At 35.6% G+C, this 24,212-nt stretch overlaps 1 protein-coding gene across 1 annotated transcript in view; it reads left to right on the plus strand.

Moving 5' to 3' along the window:
• Positions 1-24,212, plus strand: part of PHIP (pleckstrin homology domain interacting protein) — a 122,689-nt gene that overhangs the window by 18,464 nt on the left and 80,013 nt on the right. Inside the window, exon 7 of the mRNA XM_065888990.1 lies at positions 15,454-15,614. Coding sequence (XP_065745062.1) covers positions 15,454-15,614 — 161 coding nt within the window. The remainder of the gene's footprint in view (positions 1-15,453; positions 15,615-24,212) is intronic.

Here is a 24,212-nt window from a genome sequence, read left to right on the forward strand (position 1 = left end):
GCTATAGCTTTGTATAACTATTGGGCAGTTCTTAAAATCAGCCATTTGTCTTGATCCCTTTCTCTCTGCAATGTCCCTCATTCTATGAACATTTATCTGTTCATCCTTTAAAACCTAAATGTAACCAGGTAGGATTAAGTGCTTATACAAATCTCTACTGTAGCTTTTATCACATAGTCATGGCTATTTATTTACCTTTTTTTTCCTACTATACTGTTAGGTTCTGGAGGTTGGAAATTACGTTTTAGTGCTCTGTGTACACCCAACTCCTCAGCATTAGTATTAAATAAAGAGGCCATAGGTAATTGATGTAATTGGTGAACTGCAGTGGGACAAGAAAAGTTCAGAAGTGGTAGGGGGTAAAAAACAGAATATAGGTGGTTGGAAGAAGAGAGACTTGGTCCAAGGATAGCTTTGAGGTAAGCAAAACCCCCAGACACTGATTTTTAGGAAATCAAGGTTTATTAGTGAACTGGGTTATCAATTCATTACACTTGGAATATTAAACCCCATACCTGTATAATTTCAAAACCAACTCTTGAGTTTATCTCAGTGCTTTCTTATCCTGTTGTATTTTGTTACCTGTTTATAAATCCTGACTACTTTGTACCTCCTGTTATTTGATGTAAATGGTGAAAATTGAACTGGAATTCAGTCTCAGGGCAGGAGAACCAAAGTGGTTGGCTCCTTTCCAGCCCTTTACAACCTCCTTTAATAATGTTTTCGAAAGCAAGAAAACCAAAAGATACTACTAGTCCGTTGTTATCACTAGTTTCAATTTTCTGTGGAAGATTTGTGAATGTGTACTTGGCATGGCCACGTTTATTTTCAAAGGTACTAACAGATCTCTGGTACTGTCCTTTCTTACTTCCTTACCCATATTATGCCTGTTTTCAGATTTAGTTTATTCTGTATTTATTTGCCTGTGATAAACAACCCTACTTCAATAGTAAGTGACATGGTGGGGGGAGAAAATAGGAAAGGAGATACCTAGATACATTAAGTCTGTTTTTAAAGTTAAATGTGGAGATTCATTTAATGCATGTTTATCTTGTGGAAAAGATTGTATTAAATTAAAGCAGTCATTTGCTAATTGCCTTGTTTGCACTTTTCTTAGGTTTACCATGTTAACGAAGTAAACTTTTTCTCTCTAGATTTTCCAGTTTTCATCTTTTATGTTGTTTTGCCTAGGTACTTCCATATGTTTGTTATTTTACTTGTTGCTTCTGCAGCACGGTTGCAGTCTTGGTGAGTGGAAATAAGGAGTATTAGGGAACCTGCTTCTTAAAAATGTATGCGTGTAAGGAAACAGCTTTGCCTTGAAAAACAGCTTTACTACACAAACATCCAATTAATGCTAAAAAGCCTATACAGTAGTTCCCCTTTATCCATGGTGGATATGTTCTAAACCCTCCAGTGGTTACATGAAACCTCAGATAGTACCGATCCCTATATATACTATGTTTTTTCCTATACATACATACCTGATAAAGTTTAATTTATAAATTAGGCACAGTAAGAGATTAGCAACAATAACTAATGATAAAATAGAACAGTTACAACAATATACAGTTGACCCTTGAACAGTGCAGGGGTTAGGGGCTCTAGCATCTCCATCCCCTGCAATTACATAATACTATAGTAAATATTTATTGAAAAAATCCTAATATAAGTGAATCCATGTTGTTCAGTGGTCACCTATAATGTAATGAGTTTTGTGAATGTGGTCTCTCTCAAAATATCTTATTGTACAAATTTAATGCCTTTTTTTTTAACCTCAACCAAGCACTTATCACACAGTGTGGCTATAATTTTTGTGGTTTGAAGTCTAACAACAAAACTAGCACAAATTTCTTTTTCCTTCTTCACGATTTCACGGATAGAATATTGTTACTGTAGATTTTAGCAACCTCAGCATAGGATTTTTTCTTTCTTTCTTTTTTTTTTTTTGCCCACGCCACTTGGGTTTGCAGGATCTTAGCCAGGCCCCGGCAGTGAGAGCACCGAGTCCTAACCACTGGACTGCCAGGGAATTCCCAGGATTTTTTTGTTTTTCTTTCCTTACTCACTTGAGAATTTTCACTTAAAGGAAGCACTTTACAGCTTCTCTTTGGCTTATCCGAATTGCCTGCATTACTACTCTTGCGCTTTAAGCCATTAATAGTAAAATAAGGGATACTTGAACATAAGCACTGCAATACCAGGGACAGTCAATCTGATAGCCCACAGGATCTGATAACTCAAATGGTTACTAAGTGACTAAATGGCCAGGATATACTGGGTAAAGGGATGATTACATCCTGGGTAGCATGGACCTGGAGGGTGAAAAGTTTTTCATCATGCTACTCCAAGTGGTGTGCAATTTAAAACTTAGGAATTGTTTATTTCAGGAATTTTCCATTTAATATTTTCGGACCATGATTGACTACAGGTAACTAAAACCATGGAAAGAGAAACCATGAATAAGGGGGGGGAGTACCGTACAGTAAAAGGAGTTTTAAAGCTTGTCCACATTTCTGGTTTTCTCTGAGGAAAGTAGTTTGAACAAAGGCAGCAAATATTCACTTAAAATTAGGTATAAATCTTGACTATGTTCAACATGTGTGGCCTTAGGCAAATTGTTTAACTTTTCAGCCTCTCAACCTTCTCATCTGTAAAACGGAGATAATATCTACCATATCCAGTTATTTGGAGGCTTAAATGAGTTAGCAAAGTGAGGCTTGAGGCACAAAGCAGGCAACGATAAATGTTACTTTCTGCCCTTTCTTTCTGTAATTATCATTTAGCAAAATGAATTATTTTGCTGATAAAGCTTGAGTACGTTTTTAAAGAGAAGGTTCTTTTCCCTTCTCATTTTCACTGTTATATTTTGCCATATTTCCAATATTGTATTTGACTTAACTCTGCAACTGCTAATTTCTTAACATATCTGGCACTGAGCTAGGATCTGGAGTTGCAGGGTTAATTTTTTACTTATGTGACTATATTTCTTACAAAAGTATTAGAAAGATTGTTTTATGTTATTATAAACCTTTGAGCTTCAGCATATAATGTCTAATTTAATATTTGGCATATAATTCAGTAAATCATAAGATTCTAATAATCTGTGGACTCTTTCCTGTTCATTCTTTCCCTAATATTTCCTATTCAGTCTTGTTCCTTTTCCTGCCTTCTGTACGATCCATACGTTAATCCTTAGTTAGGTGTTCTACTCATCACTTATTTGAATATATTTATTTCAATCTGTTATCTTCTCAGTAATCATTTTTTCTTCCAGAACTCATTTTCTTCTGTGATTTTAGTCTTCTGCTTTTCTAGTTATATAGTTTTATAATTTGTGTTGTTCTTTAACAATTTCTGATTTAGCTATATATGTATATATATATATTTTTTGGGGAGTGCGAGAGGGTCTTGGTTTTTGTTTTTTAATCTGTCCCCTGGATGATACGCATTTATTTACATTTGTTTTCCTGACTACTTTTAGGGTCTGGAGGGTAGAGGTTACGTTTTATTGTTCTTTATAGACCTAGGTCATCAGCATTAGTAAGTATTAAAGAGGCAGTATGTAGTTGCTGTAATTGATGAACTGGGGTGGAACAAGAAAAGTTAATGACATTCAGGTTTTCACTTGTCACAGGTTTTTGTTTTGTTAACTCTCTTCTCCCTACCCCCTCCCCTGCCCACCTCTTCTTTTCTTTGCTTCCTAAGAACAGGTAGCTGTGGGAGACTACTAAAATGTATTTGCATTTTGGTTTTTAAGGGAAATAAAGCTAATGTTTATTATGCCAAAATACCAAATATATAAAATAGACATTATTATTTACATTTTTTTCTTTTGCTTAAATTTCTTTTCAAATTATGATTGACCAAAAAAGGGAAGGCACTTTGAAGAATGACAGTTTCCTTGGGTGAGTTTAAATTGTTGCTCTTGTAGCTGTGTTTTATTTTCTTTTGTAAATCGTAAGATGAAATTTGTTTTTAGGTTATAGATGTGATGAGAGGTCTTCTCCCCCTCCCCCCCCTCCCCCCCTTGTGATGTGTCTGGCAAGTAATTTCAGTAGTAATTAGGAAGCACTGGCCATTGCCTTTTTTAGTTTGCATCATATATTTTTCCAGATTGATTATTGGGTTTGATGTTAAATTTCACAGCTCTGTAAGTGAAGCAAGTTATTATATTTTCTTCATAAAGTCTCTGTTTATTTTGAATTCCTTCAGGGAACCTTTGAAGTTAAGGATTAAACATCTTCCTAGACATCTTGAAAACTGGGAAGTCCATGATTAGGCTGAGTAGATATTTACATAAACAGCAGCAATTTGTTCAGCTCCTTAAGGGAGATGTAGGGGAAAAATGATCTCCCACAAAAGTCTTTAAAATAAAAGAAAAACTGTTCAGTAAAATTTGCATTTATAACATCTGACGATTTGACTGTTTAAGGACAGTAAATATAGATGTTAGTACATAGTACCTTTGAGTTTACAAAACGTTTTGTTTTATTTGCTTTTCATAGTAACTCTGCAAGATACCCCTACTTTATTAATGAGAAAACTGAAACTTAAGAGAGGTAGTAACTAACTGAGTTATATCCCTGGTTATTTTGTTTCTGATCTTCTTATGCATTGAACTTTATATCACATTTATATAGCACCTTTTTACCTGTTCTGTGAAATTCTTTTTTTTTTTTTTTTTTGCGGTACGTGGGCCTCTCACTGTTGTGGTCTCTCCCGTTGCAGAGCACAGGCTCTGGACGCGCAGGCTCAGCGGCCATGGCTCGGGCCCAGCCGCTCCGCGGCATGTGGGACCTTCCCGGACCGGGGCACGAACCCGTGTCCCCTGCATCGGCAGGCGGACTCTCAACCACTGCGCCGCCAGGGAAGCCCTGTGAAATTCTTTATCCATTAGTCTTGTTACCACCTGTATCCATTTGTTGACTTGGGATAGGAGCCTTTTGAATTATGCCCCAGTATAAGAACTCTAGAAACAATAAAACATGGTGTGTTCTCTCAAGTTTATATCTTGCCAGATAAATACTTAAATTTGAGAGAAAATAGTTCCGTGAGAAAACCTTTGTAATCTTGTTGGCGCACTGATTTAAGATTTTCTAAAATGAAATTTTGTTTTTGGAACCCTCTGATTTCTTTTGTAAAATCACCTTTTGCTTTTAGTTATATACCTTCTGATCTGTTCTTTTTGTAGTCAAGAGATAAAACTGTAGTTATCCCAAAGCAAATCTTTTACTATATTACTCCCACTTCTTTCTCCCTAAAAAACTTCAACTTTTTGTCCTCGGGAAATAGCCCAAAATGCCTCGCATAGCTTAGAAAGCACTTTGCAGTCCGCCTTCGACCTTCTTGGTCTCTCCAAGAAGGTCTCTCTTTGATGCTTGCCCCTTTGTGCTCCGTGGGCTTGTCACACCCGACTTCTTTATGTAGCTTGAGTGTTATGCTCTTTGCAGCCTCGGACCATTGCACATGCTCTTCCCTCCACCTAGGTAGAATATTCTCCCCTCCCACTAACATTCTCTGGCTGTTCATTTTTCAGGTCTTAGTTTAAATGTCAGTGTTTTAGAGAAGTCTACCCTGACTCCCTGATATCCTCCTGCCCTATATGTTTAGGACCCTCTGCTGTATATTTCAGGATTTCCCTGTACCTTCTATTTGATGACACTTATCATTGTTATAAGTCCTTGTTTCATGTCTTTCTTCCCTGCTAAACTGCAATCTCCATGACGGTAAGTTCTGTCTTTTCTTTTTCTGTTATATCCTTTAGCTCATACTTGGCCCATGTAGGTGCTCTATAAATGTTCGTTGACTCAAAATTGAATGATTAAAATGTTTGGGGAGAAAAAAACAAAACTAACTTTTTAAAAATTGAATTTTTATTGAAATAACTATTAAAATATTTTAAAATATTTAAAACTGAAAATATTATACCACTGTAGTATTTTCTGTATCATCACACTAGTTTCCAGGAAAGAAATGAGGAGGAAGAATAATACAAATCAAGCAATTGTAAAATTCTAGTAAATTACCATCCTAGTAATTGTAATGTCTGTTTTTTTGTTTGGTTTGGTTTTTTAGTGCTTATTTTGGTATTTGGCTTATGATATTTTTTGCTTAACTCTTGAAATCATTTTTTCACTTTCTGTATTTTATTTCAGTTACTTTTTGAGTTCTTTTCAGACATTATTCTTATTTGTGATACCCGCTAAATCTTAAGAAACACGGTGTCTTTCAAATGGGAGTTGCAGCTAAACATTGAATTGAATATGTAGAGATCTGGAGGGCAGCTCCTGTGCATACTAATTACTTTAGATACAGTTGTAAAACAAGGAGAGAGGCTCTCTTGGGCGTTATGTCACCCAGGTAATTATTTCCCTTTACTCTTGCATTCTCTCTTGCCTCCCCCTGCCTTATTTTGTGGACAGAAAAGCTAATTACAGGATTTTCCTTCAAATGTTGCGATCCCTTGTACTTTAAAGTTGGGACTTTTGTTCATTATAGTTACCGTTTCAGCATTTTATTTGTCTTGTTCATATGTTGCTTCCTTACTAGTTACTGGTGTAGTATGATAAAGAGACCAGATGGTGCTGTAGAAATTAACCAACCTGTGTTGAATTATTTCCCAGATTATCTCTGGCCCTCAAATTATGAATATTTGGTTGTAATTTCCTACTAATATCTATATTAGTAACCCCAGAAGAATTATTGTGGCGAACTTTTCAGTTGTGGCTCTAAAGAGAATTAAATGTTAGAAGTTCCTCCTTATACGATTCCTTCCCAAATAAAATTGAACCTAAACTACCTTTGACATCTTTTACTTTAAAAACTTAATGGGAGGGCTTCCCTGGTGGCGCAGTGGTTGAGAGTCTGCCTGCTGATGCAGGGGACACAGGTTCGTGCCCCGGTCTGGGAAGATCCCACATGCTGCGGAGCGGCTGGGCCCGTGAGCCATGGCCGCTGAGCCTGCGCGTCTCGAGCCTGTGCTCCGCAACGGGAGAGGCCCGCGTACCGCAAAAAAAAAAAAAAAAAAAAACCCGCATACTGCAAAAAAAAAAAAAAAAAAAAACTTAATGGGAAAGATTTTAGAAACAAAACTTATAACCAAAATTGATGGCCCTTTGTATTTTATGGCTTTCGAATCAGACTAGATGTGAATTCTTTGTAGCATGTCATTCAGTCTATGGTCAAATAGGCAATGGTTATTCTCTGTAGTGTAGTATACATTCAAATACTTTAATATACTTTCTTTCCTTTTTTATGATTAAATGAGTTTGAATTCCTTGCGTCTTTATCCCTGGACCTGTTTTTATCAGTCTTGAATTTAAGTTAATCTCCTTAGACAGTTCATATTTTTCATATTGCTCTTTTGACCTCCTCGAGGTAGATTGAGCTATACTTTATTTAATAAAAAATTAATCAGGATGTATATATGCTCAATAGAAAAAACTTGGAAAATAGAACAGCTCAAAAAATAACCAGTCTCACTGGTTGTCCGTTATTAATATTTTTGCATGTTTCCTCTCAGTCTTTTTTTCTAATATTTGTCTACCTAGCCAGCATGGTAAGAGTGCACTCTTTGGAATCAAACAGCCTGAATTCAAACCTGGGCTTCACCTCTGGGAAAGTTACGTTTTGTCCTTCAGTTCTGTTATTGGTAAGGAATATCCCCAGTAAGGAGGTAATAGTAGTAGCCATGTTAAAAGATGTGTGAGGATTAAATGAGAATATATGTAAAGTTCCTTGAACACTGCCTGGCATGTAGTAAAGTACTCAGTATATATTAGCTATTATTTTCCAGATCTGCTACACATCATAATAGTTTTCCACAGCTTTTTTTTTCTCCCCACCACAAGCACAGCAGATAAGACTTTTTTTCTATCAGATTCTTGAAGTCCCAGTAAGAACCTCTCTCTCTAGCTTCAGTCCCTGGTGACTTTTGTCTTCCTTTATATGCATTTTCTCAAGATAGGTGATTCTTGGCTTTAGCATAACTTCTTTTTTAGAAAATTATATAGCTGTTTTTTTGTGATCTGCACGGTTGCATCATCTCCTTTTCATTCCAACATTTTTGTGATTCTTTAACAAAAATAAAATGTTATGTAATTTCACGCGTTAGCAAATACCTTATACCACACAATACTTTATTTAATGGAAATCACCAACACCATGTAGAGACAACTTTTTGGACTCGTAGTGAATTTGGAAGGTTATTTCTATAGAAATTGCCCTGTGAGTGCCTGATCATGGATATATGTAGCATTATTTTGTTGGGAAAACTAATTATTGTCTAAAGAGGTAAATCATTTTAGAATTTGTTTTCACATGGTCTTGCTTACCTGTTTATCATTATTTTTGTACAGGCATACTTCAGAGATATTACGGGTTGGGTTCTAGACCACCGTGATAAAGTGAATATCACAGTAAAGCAAGTCACACAAATTTTTTGTTTTCCCAATGCATATAAAAGTTATGTTTACTCTGTACTGTAGTCTGTTAACTGTGCAATAGCATTATGTCTGAAAAAAATGTCGGTGTCTTAGAAAATAATGCTGTTGGAAAAATGGTGCCGGTAGACTTGCTCAATGCAGGGTTGCCACAAACCTTCAATTTGTAAACAGAAATAAAACGCAGCAGTATCTGCAAAGTGCAATAAAGCAAAGCACAGTAAAATGTTTGTAGTTCACTTTAGTTCTGTAGGTTTCCAAAGTTCGGAGAGCCTTTATTAACACAGATTGTGGAGATTGAAATAAAATCTAGGTACTGATTATCCAGAATCCACTCTTTTTTGTTTTTTTTTGCTGGTACGCGGGTCTCTCACTGTTGTGGCCTCTCCCGTTGCGGAGCGCAGGCTCAGCGGCCATGGCTCACGGGCCCAGCCGCTCCGCGGCATGTGGGATCTTCCTGGACCGGGGCACGAACCTGCGTCCCCTGCATCGGCAGGCGGACCCTCAACCACTGCGCCACCAGGGAAGCCCCATTCTCTTTTGTACTTTAATTTAGGAACTGTTTATATGGTTATTAATTACAAGTTACAACTACTTTTGCATTTTATTTACAGAAACTCTGGGAGCTTTCCAGGTGTTTTCTTTAACCAGAATCAGAGAATAACATTGATCAAAATATAGTACAAAAATGAATCTAATAAAAAATTTTTTTAAAAATTAAAATCTTCTAGTAAAATACTCTGATGTTTCCTATCTGAGTACCCTTTTTCCTGTTATCAGAAAAGGGTCTAGGTTGCACCTTCTGAAATTACATACTCTTTCTTTTTGCCTCCTCATTTAATTCTTCTACTGCCACAAACATTAACTCTCCACGTTTTGGCGTCTACAGCCACATGCCTCTCCTTGCATTCATTACGCTGCCAGCTGGGCTCTGCTTTCATGTGCTGGCAAAAGTTGTAGGCACTAGTCCTGGGCCCTCCAGTTCTGATTGTTAAGGCGGAACAGCTTTCCTACTGGTCTAGATATTGTATAGCATGTTATGTTGTTCATAAGAGTTAAAACAATAGCAAAAAAACCCTAACTTGTGCATTTTTGTTAATTCGTAGTAATTTTAGTATTTTTCCCAATTCATCTTTTTTAACAATGACCAATTTTGATCTTGGGTAATTTATTGCAGTTGCACCATGTGCCCTTGTCAATTTTTGTTTATTGATTGATTGGCCATGCTATGCGGCTTGTGGGATTTTAGTTCCCCGACCAGGGATTGAACCTGGGCCCTCAGCAGTGAGAGATTGGAGTCCTAATCACTGGGCCGCCAGGGAATTCCTCCATTTTTTTAAAGTACTTAGTAGGATGGTCTTGGAGGGTATTATGCTAAGTGAAGTAAATCAGAGGAAGACAGATACTGTATGATGTCACTTATATGTGGAATCTAAAATAATTCAACAAACTAGTGAATATAACAAAAAAAAAGTAGACTCACAGATAGAGTGAACTAGTGGTTACCAGTGGGGAGAGGGAGGGGGAGGGGCAACGTAGGGGTAAGGAATTAAGAGGTACAAGCTTATGCATAAAGTAAGTTATAGGATATATTGTACAACACAGGGAATATAGCCAATATTTATGATAACTGTTAACTGGAGTATAGCCTTTAAAAATTGTGAATCACTGTATTGTACACCTGTGACATATAATATTGCATAACAAGTATACTTCAACTTTAAAAAATGGAAGAAAAAAAAGTACCTGTCAGAAGGAGGAAACCTTTTGGAGGGAGGTGATAGTATTTCTGCTTTAGTTCTTTCTTATATGCAGAGATTTTGTCACATATTTTTCTAATATGCTCAGAAATGTAGTCACTAAGGTTATTGCAGATGCTCTTTTCTGGCAGCTACCCATTTTTTCCCCTGTGAAACTTGGTTCAAATGATACAGATTTGTATAATGAGGAAAACTGAAGTAAATCTGCTTATGTTTATCTTTTTCTAAAATCATCTGCATTGAAAACTTTGGCCCAGCTATAGGACCAAAGTACCGTGTTCCTGGATAAACAGATGTCAGTTGTTTATAAGTGAATGAAATTAAACTTATATTTCCAACAAATTCGTTTTTTTAAAAACTTTTCAGTCATCTTCAAATAAGATAATAATAAATCAGGAGTAAGATTTTTTAAAAGGACACATGAAGAAGAATAGCCAGATAAAAGCTAAAATGCCATTAAATTAAAAATTTTGGCAGTGGCATATAAATAGACATGCCATCAGCAACCTAGCACAGAAATATATATAAGATAATTTAATTGAATAGAGAAGGATTAGTTAGTGAAAAGACCGGAACAAATAGTTGATTAGGGGAATCTTTAGAGACTCACCTAGTAACATACTAAAACTCGAAATACATTAAGTAGTTAAGTGAGAAATTTAAACCACAAAAAAGTAAAAGTAAATGGGTATTTATTGTACCATTGGCTGATAGAAGAACCTTCATATTAAAGTACTAGAACAAGTTACAGAAGAAAAGAAAAATATTGATAGAATTGGCTATGTAAGTGTGAAATCGTGAGATGTCACAGAATAGCATAATATGAAAACCAAGTATATTTGTGGAAAATGTTTCTGGAAGTATAACTTGAGAAATCGAAGTAGAGAGAGAATAACTTGCTTAAAATCTCCACAGTGTCAAATTTAAATACAAGTCTGTCAAACTTAAAGCCTAGCTTTTATTTCATTAAGGAATATGGAGTAGCTATTAAAATGCTGTTTATGAGGGAAGTCTCTGCAAAATTTTATGTGATTGCTTTAGGTGGTAGAGTTATGTAGACTTTATGTTCTTATTTTCTACATTGAGTATGCATTAGTATTATGATTAAAGAAATAAATCAATTCTTGAAAAATAATTTGGTGTGAACTAGGAAGAAATGGCTTGTGGGGGAATTTTATTTATCATTTTATTACCTAGGATGTATCCACAGAAGTAACAGTTAAGACCCTACTGGCTAGATATATCTAGTTATATACAGTAGTTACACCTAACTTTAAGAAATCGTGGGCCTTTTGTTTATCTTCAGTAATTAGTTCTATAGACTTGTGCACATAGACTTTGTTTCAAAGACTGTTCTGAGTGATTTGCTACAAATGACACTGTTCACAATTTTGCTCCTTTTCTCTCTTCAGAGAGAGTAATACATCAAATGGATAACAGTGATTTCTGGAACTTTTATTTCTCTTTACTGGTCTGTTCCCTCAGAAGACATTGAGTAAATATTTTTACCTATCCCTTTGCTTCCAAATTAAGTAAATTTAGCAGGGCAGTTGAAATGAAGAACTGTTTCAAGATACTTTGAATCCATAATCTGTCCAATAAAGAAATCCATTTTTGTTTTATTTCCTAAACCAAATTATTTTATTGACGTGTAATTAATTTATTAAATCCACCAACTATATATTATCAACGAAGTGCCAGCCACCATTGTCAGCTTTTAGGCCAATCAAAGAACAAAACAGATGAAAAATCCTGCCCATGTGGAGCTTATTACGTTGTAGTGGGGGGAGGCAGGAAATAAACAGTGAACATAATTAGCAAATAAAAGGTGATAAGTGATGGAAAAAGAACAAATACTAAGCTACACAGAGGCGGGTCAGGAGTAATGGGTGGTGGTTGGGGGTGGGTTGTAATTATCAAGAGGCTGATCAGGTTCTGCTTCATTGAGAAGGTGACAAGACATCTGAGGACAGATTTGAAGGTCAAGGAGTTAGCTATATGTGGGAAGAGTTTTCTGGCCGGGGGAACAGCGGGTGCAAAGACCCCAAGTCGGGAGCATATCTGATGTGTTGGAAGAATGGGGGAGATTAGAATGGTTGGAGCAGACCAAGTAAAGGGGTCAGAGAGGTGTAATGGGGGACAAGATTATGCAGGATCTTGGTAGGCTGATGCATAAGGAATTTGGTGTTTATTCTGAATCAAGTGAAGGACATTGCAGTTTTGAACACAGGAGTGATACTATAGGGCAACCGGTTAGGTCGCTTTTAAAATTAAAAATTTTAAGTTTAAAATTAAGATTCACTCCTTAATAGAGGAGATGACATTTAAACTGGCCCTGGAGGGTAAGAAAGAATTTGCTAAGTGAAGAAGGTAGAGATTTGCTTTGGCAGGCTTAATTTAACAATATTTCACATCACCATACTTAAGAAAATAAATGTACTTTTAAACCAAAGTCATACATGTTACTTGATTTAAGGTTAAAAGTATAATAATGTCATATAAAGAACGTATTCCTTTATGACCTCTTATATCTGTCTAACCATGCTCGTTTTAAAAATTGATGTTCTAGTTTAATAAAATTTAAGGAGTTCCTATAATCCAAGAGACATTTCCTTTTCACTCAAAAATCCAATTAGTCTATTAAGAGTTTCTTTTGAAAGTAAATGATTGCCATTTGCCTTTCTGCCATAAAACTGTAAATTTAATTGAACCATCTTGTGTTTCTTATTATTAACTGAGATTCGTTTATATACTTTTTTATTTAAAAGGCTCTACACTCAGTTGTAGGAAATACAAATAAGACAGTTTCTGCCCTTAAGGTACTTAAGATCTGGTAGGGGAGATAAGACATTATGCAAATGGTATAGTAAAAGAAAATGTGAGTTCATTGAATGGGAGTCCTGCAACATCCTCCTCTCTTCCTTTATAAAAATTCTCTACCTATTTGACCTGGTCAGGCCATCTTTAAGTCCAGTCTCCTCAGTTGAACTTCAACTATTGAACCATACTTATATTTTCTTCTCTAAATCCCTGTATCAAGTTTGAACCACCAACTTATTACCTGGGAACTCTACATACCGTATGTCATATCTTTTGGTACTGTTGTACAAGTTGGTAAATTGGTTGAGAGCAAGGACTCTGCTAGGTACCTTTTCCCTTATTATGCAGTCACAGTATAGATATCTAGTAGTTAATTGGTAACCAAATATAGGGAAGCGTGGAATATAGTTTTAACTATAAATGTATTTCACTTAATGTTTCTGAAAAGTTTTACTTGAAACGTTGACTGTAAAGTAACTTTTCGAAAGGGATGTTCTTTTTCTCAGTCGATTCTTAAAATGAAAATAAAGATTTAATCCGAGTTTAGGTAAAGATTCAGTAAAAACTATGTTTAAGAGAGTAGTAACATTTTCTCTTGAAGGAAGTATTTTTTGCTTTATCAACTCTGAATTATAAATAGTCTTTATAACAAATTCATCTAAAAAAATCTGACACATGTAAAAGTGCCTGATCATCATTAAAATAATGGTTTTGATTTTGTGGTTATCTCCAATAATCATTTTTATTCCTGAGCAGTGTTAAATATTTTTTTAAAATTTGACATTTTGAGAATTTTGTAAATTTTGTATGCAGTGAATTAAAGTACGTCTTGGTAATGCAGCACTGTCAACATTTGTGTTACATGTCATCACTTATTTTCTTATAAAACAGACAATAAGTGAGATGTCATTCATTGATACTCAGTGTTTGGATAAGATCATGTGAGTTCTCGTTTGGCAGGACAGTTGATGCCTGTGGTTTTGTGTGATCTTTGCTCCAAATCAGTTTGGAGCCAAAGCACAGGAGGATGTCTTTCACCAGGCCATTTCTATGCATAAGGAAAAATGTATCAGGGTTTATTAGAAACTTATTGAATCACTGTTATTATATAACTAGTTTAAGCCTAAATATGCTAATTAACAACTTTCAACATTTGTCTTAGATATTGCAGATGTTGAAATAGATTGTATCATAGGACTTGTATGCTGTTAACAGCAAGAGATGTACTCTATCAGAATATAAAATGATTGATGTAGTAAAAGAACATATAAGCATAATGTAATTATTCCTTGAATTATTATTGCTTTAGAACCTGCAAAGTATTCTTCTACGTATCTCCTCACCAGTCCCCAAGATTTTCCTTTTTGCTTGCAAATGTAGTGTAAGCCAAACATTTATTGTATGTGAATAAAATAATAAGCACTGAGATTCTTTATGATACGTCTGAGATACTCGTATTTCATCAACTTTAGGGCATAATTGTAGGCTCTAAACCTAGGTTAAATAGTACTTTGTACATATATTTAATTTTCTTTGGGACTAAATTTAAGTGAGAAACCAGTGTTTATTCTGTCCAATGTAGATGGCAGTCACAGTCAGAAAGAAAGCCTTGTATTTAAAGATAATCTACAGGTGAATAATGTGCCTGCAGATCAGTCAACAAGTATTTATTGAGTGCCTTCTATGTCTATAATTATTGGTATAGAAAATAAGTACAGTAGTAATTTGGATGGAAAAGAACATTTTGGGCTGGAGTCAGCATTCTCAGCCTTTGGGACAGAAGATAAATTTCAGTCATGTCTTGAAAGATGGTTGAAATGGGTGAGGTGAAAAAAGAGAGCTCTAGGTTCTAGAAAAGGAATCATTATGCAGGTCTTTGGCAAGATCCCCAGTTTAATTATTTTTTTAAAATAATGCAACAGATTATTCCTCTGTCTTCATTTGTCGCAGAGTTTTTAAAAACATCATTCAGTGTGTCATATTTAGAGTGTTCACGAATTGCTGGTTGATGAAAAGTAAAAATCACTGGATCCAGTTTTAACTGCTTTTGTAAGAAAACCTATCTCATAGGGGCCTTTGAAAGAAATAATGTCTTATAAAGTGATTCTGGTTTTTAAAAAGCACTAGCCAGAGAGTATAGAAGTCTGAGTTTTAATCCTAGCTTCATGCCTTACTTTGTGACTTCAGACAGGTCGTTTAACTGAATTTACTTGTTTGTAAAGTGAAGAAAATAGTGCCTGACTTATTTCAGGTGAAATAATGCGCTCTTATGGACTATTTTGAAGACTTTTAACTAGGAGCCATATACCTTAGAAAGCATCTTTATTTTTACCAACATATGAGAAACTGAAATATGTGAATTCATAAAAGAGGATGATTAAGAAAATTAATTTCTGAATTATACTTATTTCCCCCCCTTTTCTTGGTAGCGGATACTTTGTTTTCAAGGAAGCTGAATGGAAAATACAGGCTTGAGCGACTGGTTCCCACTGCAGTGTATCAGCACATGAAAATGCATAAAAGAATTCTTGGACACTTGTCGTCTGTGTACTGTGTAACTTTTGATCGAACTGGCAGACGGATATTTACTGTAAGTAGTTTTTTTTTTTTTTTTTTTTTTTTTTTTGCGGTACTCGGGCCTCTCACTGTTGTGGCCTCTCCCGCCGCGGAGCGCAGGCTCAGCAGCCATGGCTCATGGGCCCAGCCGCTCCGCGGCATGTGGGATCCTCCCGGACCGGGGCACGAACCCGTGTCCCCTGCATCAGCAGGCGGACTCCCAACCACTGTGCCACCAGGGAAGCCCACTGTAAGTAGTTTTTAAAGTATTATCTTAATTCATATATGGAATTGCAGAAACATTGCTTAAAGTTGAACTTTGAAATAAAACCTTTGTTTTTTCTTTTAATGAAAAACTAGAAATTCAGGTAAATTAGCTTACTGTAACAGAAGGTTTTACTTAAGGTTGGACTTCAAGTTTGGAACATTCTTGAAAGACATGTTGTAGCACCGTTACAGTTATATTACGGTCCTCATGGATAAGTGTAATTTCCAACATTATATGAAATAATGCAGTGTGACCTTTTTAAAAATGTCATACAGTAGTTTTAATTCTAAACCAAGGACATTTCACCCAAAGTGTGTTAAGCAAATTAGGGGACTCTGAGACATTTCCCTTAAAGCAGCGATAGAAAAAATTCTGAGCATATGTGACATTGTCTCCTTCTACCTTTTATCCTTAGCCCCTCATTCTTCAATGTATCTCATGTGTTCAGTCTCTTAGGTTTGTTTGTTACTGTTTCTTTTATTAACAGAGAAAACAGAGCTTTTCAGCTTTAAGGGAGAAAATTGCTTTTGGAAATATTTCAATTTATTTTTAGGTGCCTTAACTATTATATCCACTAAGGGTATACTTACTACACTATTATGGTTGTACTTACCATTAAATACTACTTATATTAAATACTCTGCTGAAGGTATACACTCATTCACAGGATTCCTAATTTTAAATGGGAAATGGAAGTTAACATGGAAATTCCTATCTCTGTCTTCGAAGAGAGCAGCTGCGAATTTTATACAGTCACAACAATTATAGATTCCTCTTTTAAGTAAATATGCTTGTAAACTGAGATTTATTTATGTCTACTTTCTCTCCTTTACCCGTTCACCCAGTCCTCTATGAAACAGCTAAATGGCAGGGTGTGGGAAAGGATTTCCATACATATCTTTTCCCCGGTTGTAGAATCCACTTCAGGCGTTTGCAGATTATTTCCTACATTAGTATTCTCCCTTTCACCTTCTCTTTTATCTCTGCTGTTCTCTATGAAGCAGAATAAAACTGAAATTTAAAAATTTTTCTGATGGGTTATTGTTTTTAGAGTGGGGAATAGTTATCCCTGTATTGGCTAAAGTCCTTGATATACCTGCAATAGTAATTTGCTCTCAGATGGTAATGGAAACTTACTTACAGCCTTTTTGAGTTCAGTATATTATCATTTAAATTTAGCTCTCAAAACATAAAGTAAATTTGGCATCTCTAATGTTTAAAAGGATTCTTTCAAAAATAATAATAAATTGAAAGAATGGAAAGACACATTACATTGTGTTTATACTTCATTTTGGTGAGTATTAAGTTATGCCGTTGCACTGAGATTATAAAAAATATATAACTTCTTACTTAATTTTTGATGTCTGTAAAGTACCTTGTGGGAATTCTTTCTTTGAAAATGAGAGGAATGGTAAGCATTTGATTGTCGTACTTTATGAAGCACTGTGTATGTGTTGATTTGAATTAGACACATAATCTCCTACAACTTTTTGAGGGAAAAAATGCAGTGAGACAGTACACTGTTGCTGGCTCATGAATTTAGTAGAGTAATAGGCATAGAGTTGGGCGAGCACTCTGAACCAGGGGTTAGTAAACTACTGCCTGTGGGTCAAATCCAGCTTGCCACCTTTTTTTTGTAAATAAAATTTTATTCAAACACAGGCATGCTCAGTGGTTGCTTTTGTACCACAACAGCAGAGTTGAGTAGTTACGACAGAGACTGTATGGCCTGCAAAACCTAAGATAATTGTTATCTGGTCCTGTACAGAAAAAAATTGCTGCCCTTGTTCTAGATATTTAATTCCTACTTTTAAGAGCATTGAATGATATGTGAAGAGGGAAGCAATTTTCTGATTGTTTTCCCTTAGTTGAAGATACATAAATAAAGGCAGAAAATTATCACTGTACTATTTTATATGGTCTTATCAAGAGTCTAAAAATGTTGATGTTTTATGTATGTGATATAATCTGCTAATTGTGCCAAACTTATATTCTCATTTGTAATTTTTTACCGGTGATTTGCAGTTACAAATTCCAAAATGTTGCCTTGTGACAAGAAATGCAAAGATATGAGATCACTGTTACTTAAAATTTCTTTGTATTTTTATGATTATCACCTCGAGTTAGAGTACATATGTGTTTACTATTCATGTTATTTTATTCCACTGGGAACACATTAGCCACTAACTACTGCTTTGAAAACCAGTCTTGAAAAATGATAGGATAAGACTTTAGGATAGTAGATTATGACTGAACAATGAAAGATTCCTGTGAGAGAGTGACACACTGTTGTTATTTATTAGAATAACAATTCAGTAATGGACAGCTCAGTATTTCCTTTTTATGTATTCAGTATCTGAAGACATTGTACACTTATTATTAAGTCCTAGTGTTAGATATATTTGAAAGCTTTTTCCAAGGGACTCATTCCAAGGGACTTTTGAGTCCTTTCTGGGTAGGCACAGCTAGAGGCAGTATAGCCCTGTGGTTAACAGCATCAGCTTTGGCATTGGGGGCTCGTAGTTCAACTCACAGCTTTACCACTTCCTAGCAGTGCAGCTTACAAAGATTACCTCACCCTTTAATCTACAGTGTTCTCAGCTGTTAAAACAAGAAGGGAAATAGATAATAGTAGTACCAGTCCCACAGAATTTTTGTGGGATTGCGTGAAATGATGCATGCAGTTAGTATAGAACAAAATATACAGGAAGCAGTTATTAAGTTTCACTTGCTGCTCTTAATTTTATAGATGGATTTAAATGAATTCTTTCCACTTTATTTTCTTACCTAACTAAAATCTTATTTATAAATGCTGTGTACAAGATTGAAATCATTGTGATTGATAAGTGAAATTCTGTGTTAGGAAAAATTTCCAGTATTTTGTAGTAGAATATTTTAGTAATGGACATTTCCCAGTAGAATAATGAGAAGAACCCAGGGAGGAAGGTAGCATAATTAGCAAGTCAGACTACTCCCTAATTCTCTCTCTTTCTTAGTTTTCTAAAATTTTTTTACTTGGTTTCAGAATCATTGCGTCAAATAATATTTGCCAAAGAAAAGCAGAGTTAATGAATTCTCTCAGTAGTAAGCCATTCACTCATAAAAGTATGTTGAGGACCATACAAAAAGATTTCCCCTCTTTTTTCAGAAACATAAAATGTACCTCTTCAAATTAAGGCAAAAGAGCATAAACTGTTTATATAAATTGAGTAATTTATAATAAAGACTATAAGTTTATGCACTACTTTAATGAACTTCAGTCTTTTAGGAGGCGGACTGTTCTAAAAGCTTAGGATATAGAAATGACAGACATAGTATCTGCCACTGGAGAGTTCACAGAGAGTCAACACACAATATTGATACAATGTGATAAGCTTGCTAGAGGCAGCACAAGATGCTGAGGTGTACTATAGGAGAGAGGTACCTACCTAATTCAGTGTGTGGTAGGAGATGGTAAGAGAAAATTCCTAGAGAAGTGACACCTCAACTGAGCTAGGTATTCCAGAGTTAGGGAAGGGCATTTACAGTCATTGGGAGAACGTTAACATGCAATTGTGTATTATTGGACATGGCAAAGAATAAATACGGACCACTGCTGAGCAAGAGCTAGAGATGTTGTTGGAGGACAAAATCATTAAGTTTCTTTTGTGACATGAAGGGATGTCTTTCCTGAGGGCATGGAGCAAAAGTAATGGATTTAGACAGAGGAGTGAGCAGAATTTCTCTTTTTACTGATCTCTTTGGCATTATTGTAGAGGATGGATTGAAACTAAGTCTTTATACGGAGGTATTGGTGAAAAGGTTGTAGCAGTGATCCATGAAAGATTCACAGTGGAAGTAGGGATGGAATTAACAGATTAAAAATAGAATCTCTAGGATTTAAAAGGTTCATTTGAATGTAGGGAGGAATTGAGAGGGAATAGTATGGAATGACATGTTTTTTAACTTGTGTGACTGGTTAGAAAGTCATGTCACTTACTGTGGTAAGGATTTAAGTGGAGAAGTTTGTGAAGGTTGGGACATGTTGAATTTGAGATACTTATATAGATTGCCAAATAGAAATGCTCAACAGGTTGTGAGAGCTCAGGAGAGAGATCTAGGCTAGAAGATTGAACTGGGGAATCGTTGAATATGGAAATTGATTTTTTTACCTCATATGTGTAATGTACAAAGGCTGAAACTTCAACTTTAAAGCAAACTAAAGAAGAGGAGAGGAGTCAATAATTAAGACTGAGAAAGAGCTGCCTAAGAGGCCGGGAGAAAAATAGAAAAAGAAGTGGTGTCTTAAAAGCCAAAAGATTAGTATTTCACGAAAGGTAGAAAAACCTAAAGTAAAATTAGAACTGAAAGGCATCTTTTGGATTTGGCAGGGCTATTAATGAACTTAAGAAAAAATGTTTTATTTTAGCTTTAGGGGTAGAAGTGAGATTGCAATGCACAAAGGAAGGTTTGGGAATTGAAGAATTAGAGACGGTATAGATTAATCTTTCAAAACTTGACAATTAAAAAAAATAGGCTATTTTCTGAATGTGGTGTATTACCACTGAACATACTTTCATTGTATTGTGTTGTCCTCTGTGTTGCAGTGAATTTGTTTAGAGGTCTGTCTCTATTAAGTTGTGAGCTTCCTAACAACAAAGCCTTTTCCTTAAACTTTTTTAGGTCTGCAGTGCTTTACAGAGTATCTGGTGCATACAGTAGGCAAACAACAAAAAGATGAATGAATGAACCAGTCAGTTAGAGATACAGAAGTGAATAATGTCCTTTCTTGTAAGAAACTTCTGTTAGGGAAGATATATACAAAAATGTCTGTAAGACAAATTCCCTTCTTCTACTGTGCTTCATTTACACTGGTCTTTTTCTGTGTTTCAAACTCGCAAAGCCCATTTATGGCTTAGAGCCTTTGTACTAGCTATTCCCTTTGCCTGGAATTGTCTTCTTCAAAATATTCCTGTGGCTGATTCCTTTTTTAGCAGTTCTGTTCAAACACTGCTTTCTTAGCGACTTTTCCCTGACTGCCTTCCTTCCTCATACTCCATCATTGTCTATCACATTATCTTACTATATTTTTCTTATAGTATCTGTCACTGTGTGAAACTTATTTTTTAAAATGAGCTTTTATTGTATTTTCTTACTAATAAGCTCCATGAGGACGGATAGGACCTTGACTGAGTTGTTTATGACCACTGATTAAAGTAGGCATCTGTGGGTTATACTGATGTAAATAAGTAAATAAATAAGTGAGAAAGAAGGGAAAACTCCTATTTACAGTGGAATGCCAACTGATAATTGTAGAAAGAATGGTGGTTTGGCGACTATCATAGTGGTGGTTGATTCATTTGTGTGTCATTGCGGGAGGCTAAGACTGGTAGATGCTGGTTTGAAGATCTTAGCGTAATCTTGTATGTGTTCCCCCAAGATACCAAGTTAATTAAAAGGGGAAAAAGTGCAACTTTCCAGGGGAGAAACATGGGAAACATTAACAAGACAAAGTTATTAACTTTACTAGTGGTGGGATGGGTTGACATTGTGTATCCTCTGAAGTGGTACACTGAGGAAAACACAGCATCTTGTCTGTGGGATTCCTACCAAGACAGTATGATCTGGGTCTGGTCATTAATGAACATTAGACAGACTGAGGTTCCGGGTCATCCTATAGATGTAAGGTCTGTATTCTTTATGAACTTCTGAGGACATGAAACACAGAGAAAGCCTCAGGGAAATACTCCAGATTGAAGAGACTTAAGTGACAATACAACTAAAATTTAACATGTTGCTGTATGGGGTCCTAGGCCAAAAAGGAAAAGGGAACATTATCGGGATAGTTGACAGAATTTGAATGGGTCCTGTGGATTGGATGGCAGTTTTATCAATATTGATTTCCCAACTTAGGTAGACATGTGTCTTTGTTTTAGAGGAAGGCACACTGGGATATTTAGAAGTGACGGGGCGTCAAGTCTGCAGCCTACTATTAAATGGTGCAGAAAAAGACTAATGGGTGTGTGTGTGTGTGTGTGTGTGTGTGTGTGTGTGTGTTGTATGGAGAGAAAGGAAAGAAAGGTGGTGATGGAGCTGATGCAGTGGATTGTTAATAGTTGATGAATCTGAGTGATGGAAGACATTGGTACTGCTCTTGAAACTTCTGTAAGTTTGAAATGCAAAATTACTTTTTAAAAGTACCATGGGAGGTAGTGTAGGGATGATACCGTATATTCAGTAAGTTTGGTAGTAATGGAAAGGAGAGCTAGAGTACAGTAATTTATAGGAAGGTAAATTTTTGAAAAACTGGGTCAAGGGTAAGGAACTAGGAGCACAGATATAAGAGGAGGTACTTGATGTACAGTGGTCTTTATGGAGGGTAGGTAAATGAAGAAATAGATACAGAGCAGTCTATTTGGACTGCTTAGAAAGATAGATAATTAGGGTTACAATGAACAGATTCTGCTTTTCAAAGTGAAATATTTTACCTGATAAGAGTCTTGGTTAGGGAGTGGGTCTGGGTTCTAGAGATGAGTGATCAAACCTGGTGATAAGGAAAGAGTGATGAATGGGGGAAAAGGATTGCTGATTAGCCTTAGCCTTCCAGACAAACAGGAGTTATGAATTTGCAGTGTTGCAGATTTAGTGTCCTTGTCTTCTTTTCCATAATGGTACTTGGTATCTGGGAGCAGGATAAGGGCAAGTGATGATTACATTGATACAACGTTAGTCATTGGTGGTTTAGGTGGACAAGGGAGTGAGAAAATTTGGCGTGTGTTGAAATGATTGACACTGAAGTTTAGGGTAATTTGTAAGGGAAATGAAATAGGGGTCTGATAGATGGGTAAGAAAGAAAATCAATAGCCTCTTCTCGAAAAAAACATTGAACTAAATTTAAATTACAAGCACTTTAAGCTGCCTGAATAGGCTACTTTTTAGCTTGAAAAGAAAATGACATTATAGTATGCATAACCATATATACGGTGTTTTAACATTTAATTCTGTTTGTTCTAATGACATCAAGAGGTGAAACCTGACTCATAAGCTGTGCAGCAGTAGCGAGAAATGAGAATTCTCTTTTTTGGTTCTGCCAAGGACTGCCAAGTTCTCCAAGACACTATAAGATTAAAAATCACGTAATTTATCTTTATGTCAAAGTAGTAATCTTTGGTTGGTCTCTTCAATTGATGCTTCTCTTTTAGCAGGGAAAGGTTTACAGATCTACTTTTTAATTTTAAGGTCATCTGAGCAGAATCAACCTGCTGTACTGTTTCCAAGTGTGTGCGGTTTTCTGCTCACAGAAGTCCACAATTCTTTGTCACTTACTGTTCCATCCTGTAAAGTAGTTTTCTTCATCATTGAATGGTTCACATAGTTGTTACCTCTAATCTTCTAGCTTTAGTTTAAATAAATAAATACATATATACATAAATAGTTCAATTAAGCTCTTTAAAACTTGTCTTCCAGAAACTTGAAATTTGACCTTAGGTTCTGCTTTAGTTTTTACATAGAATTTAAGTGATTGAAGAAGGCCCTGTGTCTGAAGTTGTTTCATAAAATTTTCATATCAGTAGGTAGGACGTTTTTTGTAGATTTTAAGGAGCATTTTAATACCCAAGCTCATGACAAAGTAGAAAGCCATGTCACAGAGACCTGTTGAACTTCCTTTACCAGAATACCAAAAGCAAATGTGTACAATACATTTATTGCCTGGGCTTAACTATAGAGAATGTCAGCGTTTGTTTTTATTTATCTGAAATTTGCCTCTCACACTTTTTATTTTGAAGAAACTTTGAGTTTCCAAAAGGGATTCACAAAATAGGAACCTCTTTTAGATAGACATAAAATGAGAATTACCTGCAGTGTAAGAGATCTAGTTGTACGCTGAAAGGGTCATTAGTGCCAACAGTCTACTTAAAAGTACTAAAGAAATAATGATTCCAGAGTAAATGTCTGATTCCGTTTCCTTCCTCTTGTCCTAAGCTACAGAGTATGTTGACAGTTTTAAAGGCACTTGCCTTAATCATTTTGTGCGTCGTGTGGCTTTAGGTGTGGCTGTGGAATAAGAAAATTTATAGGGTACTTTAAGTTTAGGCAAATCTAAATTTTGTTTAAGTTCCACCCTTTATCAAGCCTTTTCACAAATAACATCTACATTGTTGTTTATTCAGGATAGAGATAAGGTGCTCTTTCAGCTTTCTTGGCTTTATCTTTGCATTGATGAGATGTCTTGACATTTAAGAGAAAGCAATGTAAATTTGTTATATCTCATTTGTTTGGGGATTTATGTAAGCCAGAGCTACTTGTTCTTTTTGTTATCTTTATACTAGGTTTGATGTAAACAGACAAATGATAACATATTAATGAGTACTCTTTCATGGTAAT

Source organism: Phocoena phocoena, chromosome 12 (assembly GCF_963924675.1).
Source record: "Phocoena phocoena chromosome 12, mPhoPho1.1, whole genome shotgun sequence".
In the NCBI taxonomy this organism is placed as follows: domain Eukaryota; kingdom Metazoa; phylum Chordata; class Mammalia; order Artiodactyla; family Phocoenidae; genus Phocoena; species Phocoena phocoena.